Raw genomic sequence first — 14,189 nt, 5'->3', positions numbered from 1 at the left:
TTCTTTAGGTACAAAGGTCAAACAAGTCTGCAGTGAATTTACTTACTGAACACTGATGGAGTCCTTGAGACATTCACTGATTCCCACCAGCCTGCAGTAATTAACACTGTAGGATGCATTTGTCAAAATTATCTTCTTTTTGTAGATTTGACCAACATCAAAATCCTTGGGATGCCAAACACACCAGGTGAGTGTCAGAGACATGATGTCACATTCATGGTCTGAGTTATTAACAGTTCTGTTAATTGACTGAGATTTACCTGCATGGGAGTCACCACTTCTTTGTGGACATTATTTTACAGTAATAATGTATTTACAAACAATATACAAGTACAGTCATGCTGCCCTTCAAAAAACACAACACAATCCAACAGGAGGTTTGATCATATGCTCACCCTTCTGACAGTATTTAAACTCCCCTAAAAAATGAAGTATTTATAGTTTAGATAGTAAAAATAAGTAACTTATTTAATCTATCAAAGAGATTGTTAGAGATTAACAAAGAGATTGTTAGAGAAAAAGGCAAGAGCAGTTTCAAATTTCACTACAGACCTATTAAAAGCTGGAACAGATTTTTTATGAAGACTTTGGGATATAGCTCCAGCAGATTCCTCTCTACAATTCCATGCAGAGGGGCCACTGACCTTGAAATGAATGCAGCTGGGTTTGCTGTGGAAAGCACAGCCCTTGTGTTCCTGAGCAGGCACACTTTGCTTGTAAAGAATTCCAGTTTGGAGTTTCTCCTGTTCTTTCTTAGCCATTTGTGTCCTTATTGTCCTGAGAGCCAACTGTGTTGGATCTTCAGTTTTGGCCACCTAAAAAGGAACATGCAGAAAACCACCAGATCTGTGTGTGACCACAGAATCTGCAGCTCCAGTAGAAAAATCTGCCAAAGGAACCTTCCAGCACCTGGCCAGCCTTTGTCTGGCTCTCTCCAGTCAAACTCAGCATCCCAACCTCAACATGAAGAATTTAATGGATTCTCAGCTGCCTGTTCTGCAGTTTCTCATCACCCAACACTAGAAAATCATGTTTTTCATGGCAGAATTAGCTTTTCTGCACTTTAAGGGTTTTATTTTCTTCTCAACTTATTAAACATTGAGAAAAAAATCAGCTGACTTCACTGGAATGTTTCAGTCATGGTCCAGTGCTTCTCCATGCAAGTCTAGGAATATGTACTGACATGATTTCTTTTTGATGGATTCTGAAGTTTTTTTAAATTCAAAGAAGTAAACATAATGTGATTTATGTCTTCACAGATTTCTGAACTAAACCTAAAGCACTGCTTTCTCTTTGAGAGAACAAACTCCTCCAGAACAGTGTCAAACAGCAATGACTGATGATATTCTCACATCTGAATTTCTATGTAATAACACCATGTCTGCATTTTAACTGCAAAATACACAATTATTGGTTTCAAGCAAGGTTCTTTTCTATTTCTAACAGGAGATATCACAACATTTACCTTGTGCAAGTCAAATTCCAGATTCCAAAGTCCTGGGAACTCAGGTACCAGGAGGGTCTTGTCCCTCTCTGTGTCCTCATCACCACTTTCCTGGAGCACATCCTGGGCTGTGTCCTCAGAACTCTCTCCTTGGGAAGCAGTTCCCTCCCCAGCCAAGGAATAAACTAATGGAGAGCACCCCAGCTTTGGTGAAAGAACACAAGTTTTGAAGATACAGTTAAAAATTACAATTACTTCAACAGTTATCAATTTCTGAGGAGATCTTTTAACACAAAAATTACAGGTCTTTGGCTTTTTGCCTCTTGGCCTTTGGCTCAGAGGTCAAAGATGCCAACTTAGGCCAATCCCCTCTTAAAACACTGAATACAGACAAAATTTTACATTAAAAGTCACTCTATTTCCTTCAAGAAAAAGGAAACTAACAGATATTGAGAGATCTGATGAGGAAATTACTCTCCACTTGTTCTCTACTGTCTCATGTTTGGTTGTTGCTTGTGCTATTTTTGAACAGAATTCAATGACCTGCACGTTTTACAAAGCAAAACAATCTATAGAGAGTTGTTTCCTAGGCCTTTGATTACCTCTGATATTTCTCCATCTGCTTGTCTGCAGGTCTCCTCACTTTGCCAGGCTTTCCTGCTCTGCATTAAAGGATCCTCAAGTTTACCACGAGCCTTAATTGCCTTAGTAGGGGACTGACTTTTGCTCTGCTTGTGAGGAGGAGCTCTTTCTTGCAAAATTCGAGACACAATCTCCATTTTTCTCGACTTCTGCTGTTCTCTAAAAGCTCTGTAATCCAAAGTTGTAAGAAATATTAACCCAACCATGGTTGTTTAACAGTAATATTAACTACAACCCAGTTCCCTTGGAGCCTTTTAGCTAAATAGCAAGTTGGGTTCAGTGGTAATTTGTGCCAAGACACCAAGTGATTCAGAGGGTGTTTAAACATTTTTGCAGACTAAATATACTCAGTTACAGTGTTTCAGAAGGCTGATACAGACTTTCACAGTGTTCAGGGGAGGAAGAGGGACAGTTACTTCAGCTTTCCAGTTTGGGGTCACTGAACTCCCCTCCCGGAGGAGTGGATCACAGAACACCCACGGGGCTCTGGAGATCTGAGCAGCCCTGAGGCAGAGTTCAGGGCCCCAGGAACAGACTGAGCAAGTGTCACCCACAGAGTGGGAGAGGGACTTCACCCCCTCCAGGCACCATCAGAGATGTTCTGCCTTCAGGACCTGACTGAGCTCCAGGGAGCAGGCACAGCTTGATATGGATATGACACTCACTCTTTCCTTTTCTCCTGTTCTTGCTGTCGTTTATGGAGAAAAATTTTCTTGATAACATTGCCTCCTTCTGCTTGGATGGCCTCCCTCATCTTCATCTCCTCCTTCTTTGCCTCCAAGGCCTTTGCTTTGTTCAAAACCTGGAGAGTTTGGAGCTTTTCCTATGAGAGTCACACAAACCAGTTACATGTTTGATTCACATATTAAAGAATATAAACCAGAGGATCTAATGCTGGTCCCCTTATCCAAGTATCCCTTTGTGGTGGATGTCTCTGAAGCAGAAGGTATTGTCTGTAATATTCTCTGGGGTGTTGAGATGCAGAAAGCTCTGACTAGGTCCAAGCTACTTCTCTATCCTTCCGGCCTGCCCCTGGAATGCTGCTCAGTGAAGGAATGTGAAAAGATAACAGTTCTAAACAAATCAGGTTTAAATTAAGATCATTCCCTCATATCCTACAGAACAGAAATAGAAAAGCAAAGCAGCATAGCTCAGAAATTCCTAATTTATACTATTTAAATTCTCAAATAACTGTTTTTCTTCCATATGTTTTCTCCATGTGGAATATTTCTGCACTGGGATCCAAATAACTGGAAATCCTTCTGGCTGAACTTCCAGAGAACTTTTTTTAGCATGCATTATTTCCCAGAGAGTTCCCTCCCAGAACAACTAGACTGTTGACAGAATAAACTGCATCAGCAGAATGTCAAAACCTGCCCACACAGATCCCTGCAATGGTTAAATTCCCCCCAGTTTCAAGGGGTTTGCTCAGTGATGTGATCAAAAACCCCCACACAGCTCTGCAAGGAGAGCTGAGCATCAGAAGGCAGTGACTTCATTGCCATCCCAGCCCAGCAGCAGTACCCTGTTGGAAGTGATGCTGGTTTTCAGGGAAAGCACAGCTTGGATCCTTCTCTCCATATGCTCCTGAGCTTTCGCTTCTTCCTTTGCATTTTGTTCATGAATTCTGTAAGCAAAGTAAAATCTTTCAGGCTCTCATCCTGGAAAGCTCTGGGTAATAGAATGTCTGAGCTGCCAGGGAGTAATTGCCAGCAGCCACTGCTGCTGCACAGCCCTGCTTGGTGGGCACTGCAGGGAACAGCTGCAGCTCCTCCAAACACGGCACTGCTCGAGCTCCAAGTGCCAACAGGTTTTCAAATATTTTGCTCAACAACTTTAATTTTTTAAAAAATTTTGGATATGAAGAATGTGTTTCATGTTATGACATATGACTGGCTGCTAAAATAAAGAATTCAGGTGTTGCTCATATAAGCAGTATCTAAACCTTCTGTAGCAAACTTTTACAAGCCAAGCACATGTATCCACATTAAAAATAAACCCTGAGAACTCTACAAGTTGGAAATATGTGGGCAGGAGTCAAACCTGGGAATATTCCAGTAAATATAATAGGAAACCATAAAAACAATTAGGATTGATATGTTTGATATATTTGTCAAGAAAAAAAAATCTATTTGATTTTGTTTTTCTTAATTATGATCAGTTTGTACACACCATCTAATAAAAATAAGACAGCATAGAAACAGTACAATTATTTCAATCATTTTACAATTAAGTTCTATTATTTATATATTAAGATATATTTACATATATATAAAATAAGTAATAAATGTTCTGTTTCTTCAGCAGCAAAATAATTCAACACCAGAGAAATAACACAAACATCAATCTATGAAGGAACATCTAATTTAAAATCAACCAGAGCAGCAGCACAAGGAAATGGCCCATCAATCCATTGATGCTTTTTTACCACATTTCTGAGAGGACAGAATGGCACAGGGCAGGTTTCAAACCTGGATTTTAGCTGTACTATTTCATTTAATGGCACATATATAGATAAAATGCTTCAAATCATCATCAATGCCTCCAAGGTCAGAGCCCTCATGCCAGAGACTCCAGGGAATGTGGAGGCCGTGACAGGACACTGAGTGGATTTTCTTCTTTCCACATCCTTTTTGCCCTAAAAGATCTCAATGCCTCACCACACTGTATCTGGCATGAGATTTCCAGGTGAAACAGAAAATATAACTTACAGAAAAATCATTATTTTTCAAAGACTGGGGGATAAAGTCTTGGCCAGCAGAGAATGCACAACAGGAAGGGAGTGAAGGCCCACCTGGCCATGCTTTGCCTCAGGAAGCAGACTGCTTTCTCATGGTTCCTCTTGGCATCCTCGAGGAGTTTTTTATTTCTTTCTTCACGTTCTCTCTGGGCTTCCTTCTCTCTTCTGCAAAACACAGACAAACCAACAGTTGCAGCAGGACTGAGGAAAATTTGATTCCAACACAATGAGACCTAGGGTGGGGTTGGGAAGTTCAATAATTTGTGCTGAAATGAGGACATTTGTCCACTCTCCACACTCCCCACATTACAGACAAAGTGATAAACTTCACAAAAGCCACAGACTGACACACTTTTGCTCTGCTTTTGGAGAGCACTTTTGTGCTTTTTGGTATCTGCTTGTGCTCCAGGAATCTCAATGGACTCATAAGCCCAGAAGGTCCTGGAGGGCAACAGCACTGCAGACACATGCAGTTAGTCTGATCCAATAAACCTCATTTCCTATGATAAAACCTGCTGCATTTGTAGTTTTTTCATTTTCATTAAGTTTATTCCCACAGATCAGAAATCTTTACTTGCATAACTGCAAGGCCGTGGCCAATTCTTATTTTAATTCCATTTCCTCATCAAATATTCCTGAAGCACACCCAGCTAAGACACACAGTAGCAGCAGTATCTGAACCAGCTAATCTCAGCACCTGCAGCAGAGAACTGGCTGAAAATAAAACAAGAAAGGCAGCAGGCTCTGACTTTGAGGCTCTTACTTCTCTCGAGTCCGACGTGTTCCTTCTGCTTGCAGGGCTGTTATTTTTTCCTTCCAAATCCTCACTTCTCTCTCCTCCTGGTATTGCATCTGTAGCTCCTCCTCATCTTTTTGAAGTTTTTCATGGAGGATGTCATGTTTTTCCTGTTCAGTTTCTATCTGCCACATCTCAAGCCTTTAAAAAAAAAGTGTGAATTATTTTCACTGGGATACTGATATTCTTTCACTTTAAGGTGATAAATTGAGTAAGGAAGGCTCTATGGGGGAAATAAACATGTAACCATGTTTTCTTTTATTATTTACGAACATATTTTGAATCAAACTCTTTTACTGGCACAGACTAAGGCTCATATCTAATACAATATTCCTTTCAAAGACATGAAAAATATTGGTCCAAAAAAAAAAGGTAAAAAAATAAACCTCAAGTTTTTGTTTCTCCCATTTACCTAGATAAAAATATGAAAATCAAGAAAAATTCTAAAAATAGCTTTTCCTTCAACAATAAATAACTTCAGAGACAGGCCACAGCTTTTATTCTTCTGTGCTTTGCTGAAGGAACCAGATATGATAGAGTTGAGTACATTAATCTGTTCTGTGTATTGCTAATCACACAATAAACAAGTCAAGCATTTTAAAGCTATTACACAACACTGCAGCAGAACACACTGTATCCTGCTTAACCACTTGGCTAATCACAGCTAGAAGCTCATGCCTGTGTTCCTCCTTTGATGTACCTGTGGTACCAAAATACAAACACACTCACCTGTTGCCTCCTGCAAAAGACAGTTTTACTCTGTCTGATAAAAAGCAGTAATTTATTATGTGTGAACAATCAATTACAACAGCAGTATTAGCTTGGCATAAAAATACACAGTACTGCTACAATGTCTCCATCATGCTCATTTTCTCTCCTTTCCTTTATGCCCTATAAAGCCACCAAGAGGCATAAATTACAACTATTTATGCTCATGCACAGGCAGATTTACTTTAGTCCATCTTATTTTACATTTCAAATGAGACCTGTTTAGGTCACAATTTATGTACCTCTCATAATAAAATCAAAACTTTATTTACATGTGCAAAGCTAACTTGGGTTCTGAGCCACATCATCCAGCTTTGTAAGGGATGAACCATGCAAGCTAAAAGTTGATCTGGATTGATGTAATTCAGTATTTACAAGCAATTTCTCTATTGATTAACTTTTGAGTCCATCCAAGAGCATATGAAGACAGTAATAAAGAGTGATTCCCTGCACACTTTCTTCATGCCCTCACTTACAAGTTTTGTTTGAGTGTCAGAGCAAGGCTCAGCTCCAGCTCCTTCTCTCTCTCCAGCTCGGTGCACAGGCGGCTGCTCACGGCCCGCAGGCGGGACACGGCTGCACTGCACAGTCACACAGAACCCATCAGGCAGAAAGGTGAACAGAGCCCCCCTTGCAAGATCAGCAAGAATAAAACACAGCTCTAAGGCTCAGATTTATTCAGCAGAATCCCAGTAATTCATGCAGCCTCTTGTTTAACCTTTTAAGTGTCCATTCTTGAGGCAGAGCTTTCTTTAAACTCTTATACACCGGTTGAAAGGAACAGATGAGAATTTCAAATGCACTGACCAGTAGCTTAATGCAACTATTCACTTCTCAACTGATAAAAGTAGTATTATTCATGAAGATAAGCGTAGGTGAACCTAGAGAACCTAGACTGAGTTTGCTTTTAAAATGGTACTACAATATTCCATACACTTAGCCTACAACTGCAGCATTCCCACACAGTTATTTTCCCTCTCTCCCCAGGAGAACTAGCAAACATTGTGCTACAGGATCCACAGACAGTGGCCTGACTATACTCAACATAAACTCTCATCCTCTAAATGAAAATTGGATCTTCTACCTGCAGCTACTCTTCTAAATTCAACATTTCTCTATTGGCATTGGCAGTGCTAATGGCAGCCAGGATTTGCATTATTGCTAAAACACAAAGTTCTTGAACTTCAGAAGCCAGGAATCTATCAAGCCTTCTCACTCCACTAGACACTTGCTAAATGTAAGAGATTGGGAGAATTGCTATTTTTTCCATATCCAGACCTCTCCATGTGACCCATCATAAGGATAAACCCTACACTGCTTTTCTGTCGTTGCTGGGATTTGTTACTGTCTCTGAAATCCCACTGCACCACCTCAGGAGGCTCATTTGCATCAGCTCATCAGTTCTGTTTAAGCAGCTCTCCCATTCTGGCAGTTAACCTGCCTTCCTCTCTCATTCATTGCTGCTCTAACCTGGAGATTAACACAGGTTAGAAATGCAGCTGCAAAGTTTGTTCACAAGCCTCTGGCTCCTGGTACACAAGCCACCCACTGCTTTCTATTTAAACCAAATGTGAAGAGTACAGTAAATTGCCTCCCACTTGATAGCACAAGTGTTTCAGAGCAGCTCCTGTATGCAGAGCTACTCCTGAAAGGCATTCCTGCATTCCAGAACAACACAAGAAAGGAATGGCACATGTATGTGCGCATTTATAAAAATAAACACACACACATATATAGAAATCCTGACTGCATAATCACCAGAAGCAAAGCCATGACCTCCAGGAGTGTCACAGCACCTTGATTCATCAGACTGAATAGAAGATTGACATGATTGACAGCAGTGGGCTAGGCTGACTTAGTACCTGTTGTTACATTTTAAAATATATGCCTCTTTCCTACCCATTCCCAAGTTTCCACCTCTTCCTGCTCTTATCTCATTAATTACACACAGATGAAGATAGTGGATGCCTGTAATCCCTGGTATCCAGAAATACTCTCTACCTACACATTGCCAGCCTCCTCCTCTCTCTCTATTTCCATGTCTACATGATCCAGCTGCTTTGCCAGCATCTTGCTGCGCAGCCGACAGGCACTCAGCATGTCACTGCAAGAAAGAAACACATCAGTTATGTTCTGTAGGTTCTTTTCTCAGTAAAAGTCTTTTTTTGGGGGCAAGATTCACAGCCAGGACTCCTGTCAGATACATAGTTCTATAAACTCCAGTATTTAAGATGGACACAGTATCTCAGTATTGGCTGGGGATTTGTGCTGATGGATTATGTTTATTAAACACTAACCTGGTTTTTTGGACCATCAGTTTCTTTTCCCTGACCTTGTCATTGAACAATTGGAGGCTTCTCAGTGAGGTCGATAAGTGAATTCTGTCTGCAGACTTCAGAGGCTGAATGGTACCAATTCTGCCCAAAGAGTGTTCTGAGCTTTGCCTTTGACTTGGAACACACAACCAAGAAAGAAACAATGTGAAACTGAAGTTTGTCTAACATCCTTACATTCCTGCTTTTGTTTTATTCTAGCAGAACTTATAAATAAGACCATTATGGGTAATGAAGAACATGAACACAAACAGCACAGGAAGTTTGCATGCATAGACTCAAGCCAGGATTTTCAGTATTGGATATCTAAAGTTGAACATTTATACCCTCATTGAAAGCACTAATGATGTGTCTTTGTTTTAAAATGCCTGGGGCTTCTCTTGATCCCACCTTGGCTTTGCAATTTTAGTGTTCCTGAACAATAGTTTACAATTGAACAGGAACATTTTAAACTAGTTTAAGCCATGTCATACACAGCTGGTCACTCAGCACCACTGAGAAAATTCTGTTTGAACTGGAACAAGGTATTTACATGGTAGAATCAGACTGGTCTCCAGCATCTTCAAAAGTGTCCTTGTTTTCCATCTTGTCATCAACATCCAGCTCTTCTTCCAGCTCATATTCTAGCAGATATTAAAACAACAGCTTAATAAAGAGACTGAATTTTAAAATTTTAACAGCTTTCTATATTTGCTGTCAAGTCACAGTGTGGAGAATCAGATGTGACATTTTATAGCATTACTGCAGTGTACATTAAAAAATTCATATGGCAAAACACACAGGACTCTGATACACCTGCAAAAGAACAGGAGAATGTTCTCTGCCTTCATGTGAAAGTGTCACCAAGAATCCCATTTATGTGGGAAAATCCCAGACAAGAACAGGGAGGGGGACAAGGCAGGATAATGTATTGTCAGGTTCTGGCCAATGATCTAACCTGCTTATCTTACATTAAGTTTACATTAATGTCAGTTTTTTGTGAGTTATCAAAACAATTCATTTTCACCTTCCCAGTGTTCTTCCAAGTCAAAGAGCTGATCAGCTGCCTCTTCCTCTTCTTCTCCCTCTTCTTGTTCTTCTTCTTCTTCCTCTTCTTCTCTTTCTTTTTCCTCCTCTTCTTCTCCTTCTTCCTCTTCTAGCCTTTCTCTTTCTTCTTCCTCTTCTTCTCTTTCTTTGCTTTCCTCTTCCTTTTCTTCTTCCTCATCTTGTCTTTCTTCCTCCTCCTCTAGGAACACTAGAGGAGACATTTGCTGTTCTCCCTCACTAAAACTGATCTCCTGGTCTTCCATGGTGCCAGTTCTTTCCAAATGACCAGGCTGAATAAAAAGAAGAACATGTTTTCTACATTAAATATCCAACAACTTGCAGTAGTGGTGACTATCAGGAGTGAATTCACAGCATTCAGTATGCATTTAATGCATGTGAAATGACTGGATACAATACCTGTGTGTTAGTTACACATCTTGAGAATCAACTATAATAAATCTCTTGGTGAAAAGCAAGGACTCTGCCTTTTTTTTCCTTTTTTTCTTTTAACAATCAGCTCAGTAATAAAACAAACCTTCTGAGTGTATTTTATCCACTTATACTATGATTTTACCCCAGATTATTTGGGCAAAACTCCAACAAACATTATTTCTCCTTGAGTCTTGTGGAGTTCTCCAATGCAAAGCAAACTCTTCCCAAATGTTGTTACAATTTATTAGAATGCAGTAAATTCTGTATGTCATCTAGAATGAGTTATTACCACATGGTCGAGCATTTCACATCTTACCCACAGAAGGACTTGGACATATGATTAATTTTAACGAAGGTGGCTCAGCTTTGAGCGCGTTTATGTAAATCCTTCTGCAGAACTCAAGAAGAATCAACAACAAAAGAGCATCTATTTTCTCCAGTTAAGGAGCAGAGAAAACAAACCCCAGGATTTGAAGTATGGAGGAATGAGTAAATGATAGAAACCACCTTAAAGCCAAGTAGGATTCCTACGCTTGGCTACTGATTTAGGGATGTTGGTGGCACTAAGAAGCGGCACAAACATCAAACGCAGCCAATGCAGCAGCGGCCCCAACGCCTTCAGCCAAACCCCTGCGTGGTGAGGTTGTGTGGCTCCAACTCCCAAAGAACAAAGTTTGGGGTAAATTAGGCCGAGATGCACAGCACAGGCCCGAGCCCTCCCACAGGACACCCCGGGCCAGTGTCGGTGTTCCCGGCGCTGTCCCCTCAGGGCTCACCGCGCTCACCCCCGGCCCGGCTCCTCACGGCCCGGGCCCGCCGCGCCGCCCGCGCTGCCATGGCAACGGCGCCAACCACCGTGCGCGGGGGCGCTGCGCACGCACGGCCGCGATCCGCCCCCGAACCGCCGCGGGCGCGGGGCGGCGCTGCCGGCGCGGCTCGCTGCGTCCCCCCCCGGCCGCGGGGTGGTGCGGGCCGGGACGGGCCGGGGTCCTTGGGCCGAGGTCCAGCGCCTGAGGGCCGGAGTCCAGTGTCCGAGGGCCTGGGTCCCTGGGCCGGGTCCGGTGTCCGAGGGCCGGGGTCCCTGGGCCGGGTCCGGTGTCCGAGGGCCGGGGTCCCTGGGCCGGGTCCGGTGTCCGAGGGCCGGGGTCCCTGGGCCGGGTCCGGTGTCCGAGGGCCTGGGTCCCTGGGTGTGGGTCCGGTGTCCGAGGGCCTGGGTCCCTGGGTGTGGGTCCGGTGTCCGAGGGCCGGGGTCCCTGGGCCGGGTCCGGTGTCCGAGGGCCGGGGTCCCTGGGTGTGGGTCCGATGTCCCTGGGGTCCTCGCAGTTGTTCAGATCATTGAGTTCTCGAGGTTTGAGCCATCTTGAGCAGTTCTCTGGGGAGTTTTCCTACTTGACGATTGTTGACATTATTTATTCTCAGAGGCAGATTAGAATATGAGACACTGACGCGCTTTTTGCACGTTCTTTAGAAGAATGATTTACACTTTGGAAATACAGCAATATTAACAATTCCATCGTATTAGTGTCAGTACTTACCCTGGTGGGAGCACGTCTACCTGTGCTGCCTGTCTGGGACATCTGGTTCAGGTGGTTTCAGGTAACCAACGCCAGAGACATTCTCAGTGAACTTTCAGATTAATGCTTATTCAAATATATTTTTAAATTTTAAGCAAGTTGGTGGCATTATGATTAAAACCCTTTAATCTTGCTGCAATATGATGTCCTGTGGATTTGGGGCTGGAGCAGTTATGTTAGAATACTGAAGGTTTCCAAGTTTTAATCCAAAAGGAATCTGTCTCAAATGTCTTTTCAGAAGTAAGCCTGTACTATCCTGACAAAAAGTATTTCCCCACTAGTTACTAATTAAAGGTTATTTCAGCAGAAATCATGTACTGCTCATGCTGCCCATTTATTATGTCACATTCTGAACAGGTCCTCTGGCTTCAACAGCAACTCCAGCTCTAGAGGTTCTGTATGAACTTCCGTAATTGTTATAAATAAGCACAAAACCACTACATGAAAAGTCTTTAGATGATATTTCAGTGATTTACATACTCATAGTGGATGTCTGTGTTCATAAAATGAACCAGTTTGAATATTCTGTCCTGCAGTGGAATCTCCTGAGCCTGTGTGTTTGAATTCAAGTGTTCAGTACCAGATTTAGGGTGCCCAGAGCAGCTGGGGCTGCCCCATCCCTGGAAGTGTCCAAGGCCGGGTTGGACATGGCTTGGAGCGTTGTATTTCATATTTCTAAAGTCCATACCTTCTGGGTGGCTTTCTCACAAGCAGCTCCTCACAGCAGTGTTATTCCTACTTCTTCATCAGGGCTCCCCCAAGTCTCTCCCTGACCGCCCCACCCTCTTTTATCCCAGCTACCTCCACGGGCCACAGCTGCCACCCAATTAAGGACATCACAGCTGCAGCCCATTTACAATAACTACAATTGGGGCAGGGTCACTTACACAATACAGAGATCTTTTACTGCACACATACATTTACTCAGGCCCCTAGATTGGAGCCACCTGGGATAGCGGGAGGTGTCCCTGCCCATGGCAAGGGTGGCACTGGGTGAGCTTTGAGCTCCCTTCCAACGCAGGCCATTCTGTCTAAACTGGTGATTAACTGGGTTTCCTCTCTGTTCTCTTCCTTGCGTTACCTTGACAAAGTCAAGGACCAGAGCAGCTGGATCCACAGCACAGCAGCTCCCTCACTCTTGGCACTAGGCCTCGATGACGTGCCAGAGAAACCCAGCTATTCACAGACTCCCAGGGATTCAGTTATTAAAATACTGAGACATCATCTGCACCAAAATACACCCTGATCTGTACACAGAGACAGATGCATTCTCAGATTTATTTAGTTGAAAACGTTCCTTAATTGTAAGCAATATTTCTGTAATTGTTATCGTTGCTATGAGAGTAAGGTCTAGGTTTTGATCCCAAGAACATGCTGCTAATCTGAGCATTTATTTCCACTGGCACACACAGTATGGAGTGTAAATTACTCACAGTGACCAGTGCATTGTCCCATATTTATGCTGTAGATCCTCAATCTTGAGAAATGCACGGACATTCTTAGCTCTATAAATGGTGGAATCTTGATTTTATGGCATCTATTCATATTACATAAAACAAATTACATACAGACATTTGCAGGATTAAAGCTACAAGATGTAGGCTAAAAATATGCAGTGATTAACTGTATAGCTCTCTCTGCAGATCTGGAATAGTTATAACTGTGTTAACTCTGAACCTGCCAGTTCCCACATTCCTCGAGTTGGGATGAAAAACATCCAAGCACGGATTTTCCCCTCAAGAAAACATTCAGAAGAACACCTGGAAATATCACTGATTGTCAGTTTCTTGTGATATTTTTTTTTCAAGGTATTTTTTCAGTCCCAATTTACAACTGTTTGAATTATTTCAATTTCATAACAATAACATCAACAAGGGTCATGATTTTGTGTCAGGTGAATAATGTGTTTTTAGGGAAAGACAATGTAGATTTTTCTCTCTCATATAGATAGGAAAGGAAGAAGAGATCTGCAGTTCCTCTGAAGGAAATTACAGCTCCCCAGCCAAGTTCTTATCTCTCAATCTACAACTTACGTCTATCAACTTGAAGCCAGTGAATCTTTAAGATTTAAGCTCCTGGAAATGTACAAAAAAGGCTTTGCTTGATGCAGCTCTTCCAGATTTTGTGGGTTCTGGACCACAGTGATCCATCCTGGAGAAACTGGGAAATGGAGTGAGCAGATCCAAATGAAATCCCTGCTGTTTTCTGCCAGGGTTCAATTCAGAGGCATTTCTGTGGAGCTCCTGCAGTGGCACCTCAGGATCAGCTGGAGAGGCAGCAGAGCTGGCCACTTCCCTGTGCTGTGTGGCTGCATGCTGTGCTTCCACAGGCACTTGGCATTTCCCTCCCGAACGTTTCCAAGGTGACAGGAGCTCATCTATGGAGCTTTCTGGTGTTTAGGCAGGAAGACATGCCAATAATGGAATCTGCATTT

The 14,189-nt window shown here is 42.4% G+C and overlaps 1 protein-coding gene across 1 annotated transcript in view; it reads right to left on the bottom strand.

The window, feature by feature from the left end:
* The window catches only part of CFAP74 (cilia and flagella associated protein 74), a 36,389-nt gene extending 25,625 nt beyond the window's left edge, over positions 1-10,764 (bottom strand). Inside the window, exons 1-14 of the mRNA XM_058039444.1 lie at positions 10,689-10,764; positions 9,730-10,039; positions 9,256-9,346; positions 8,688-8,840; positions 8,396-8,494; positions 6,867-6,971; positions 5,590-5,763; positions 4,881-4,991; positions 3,611-3,713; positions 2,752-2,909; positions 2,047-2,254; positions 1,466-1,648; positions 645-815; positions 47-165 (exon numbers count right to left, since the gene is read on the bottom strand). Coding sequence (XP_057895427.1) covers positions 47-165; positions 645-815; positions 1,466-1,648; positions 2,047-2,254; positions 2,752-2,909; positions 3,611-3,713; positions 4,881-4,991; positions 5,590-5,763; positions 6,867-6,971; positions 8,396-8,494; positions 8,688-8,840; positions 9,256-9,346; positions 9,730-10,012 — 1,958 coding nt within the window. The 5' untranslated portion in view covers positions 10,013-10,039; positions 10,689-10,764. The remainder of the gene's footprint in view (positions 1-46; positions 166-644; positions 816-1,465; positions 1,649-2,046; positions 2,255-2,751; positions 2,910-3,610; positions 3,714-4,880; positions 4,992-5,589; positions 5,764-6,866; positions 6,972-8,395; positions 8,495-8,687; positions 8,841-9,255; positions 9,347-9,729; positions 10,040-10,688) is intronic.
* Positions 10,765-14,189: the final 3,425 nt, after the last annotated feature.

Source organism: Melospiza georgiana, chromosome 22 (assembly GCF_028018845.1).
Source record: "Melospiza georgiana isolate bMelGeo1 chromosome 22, bMelGeo1.pri, whole genome shotgun sequence".
Classification (NCBI taxonomy): Eukaryota; Metazoa; Chordata; class Aves; order Passeriformes; family Passerellidae; genus Melospiza; species Melospiza georgiana.
Note: the sequence above shows the minus strand (reverse complement) of the source record. Positions and strands in the feature narration are given on the sequence as shown.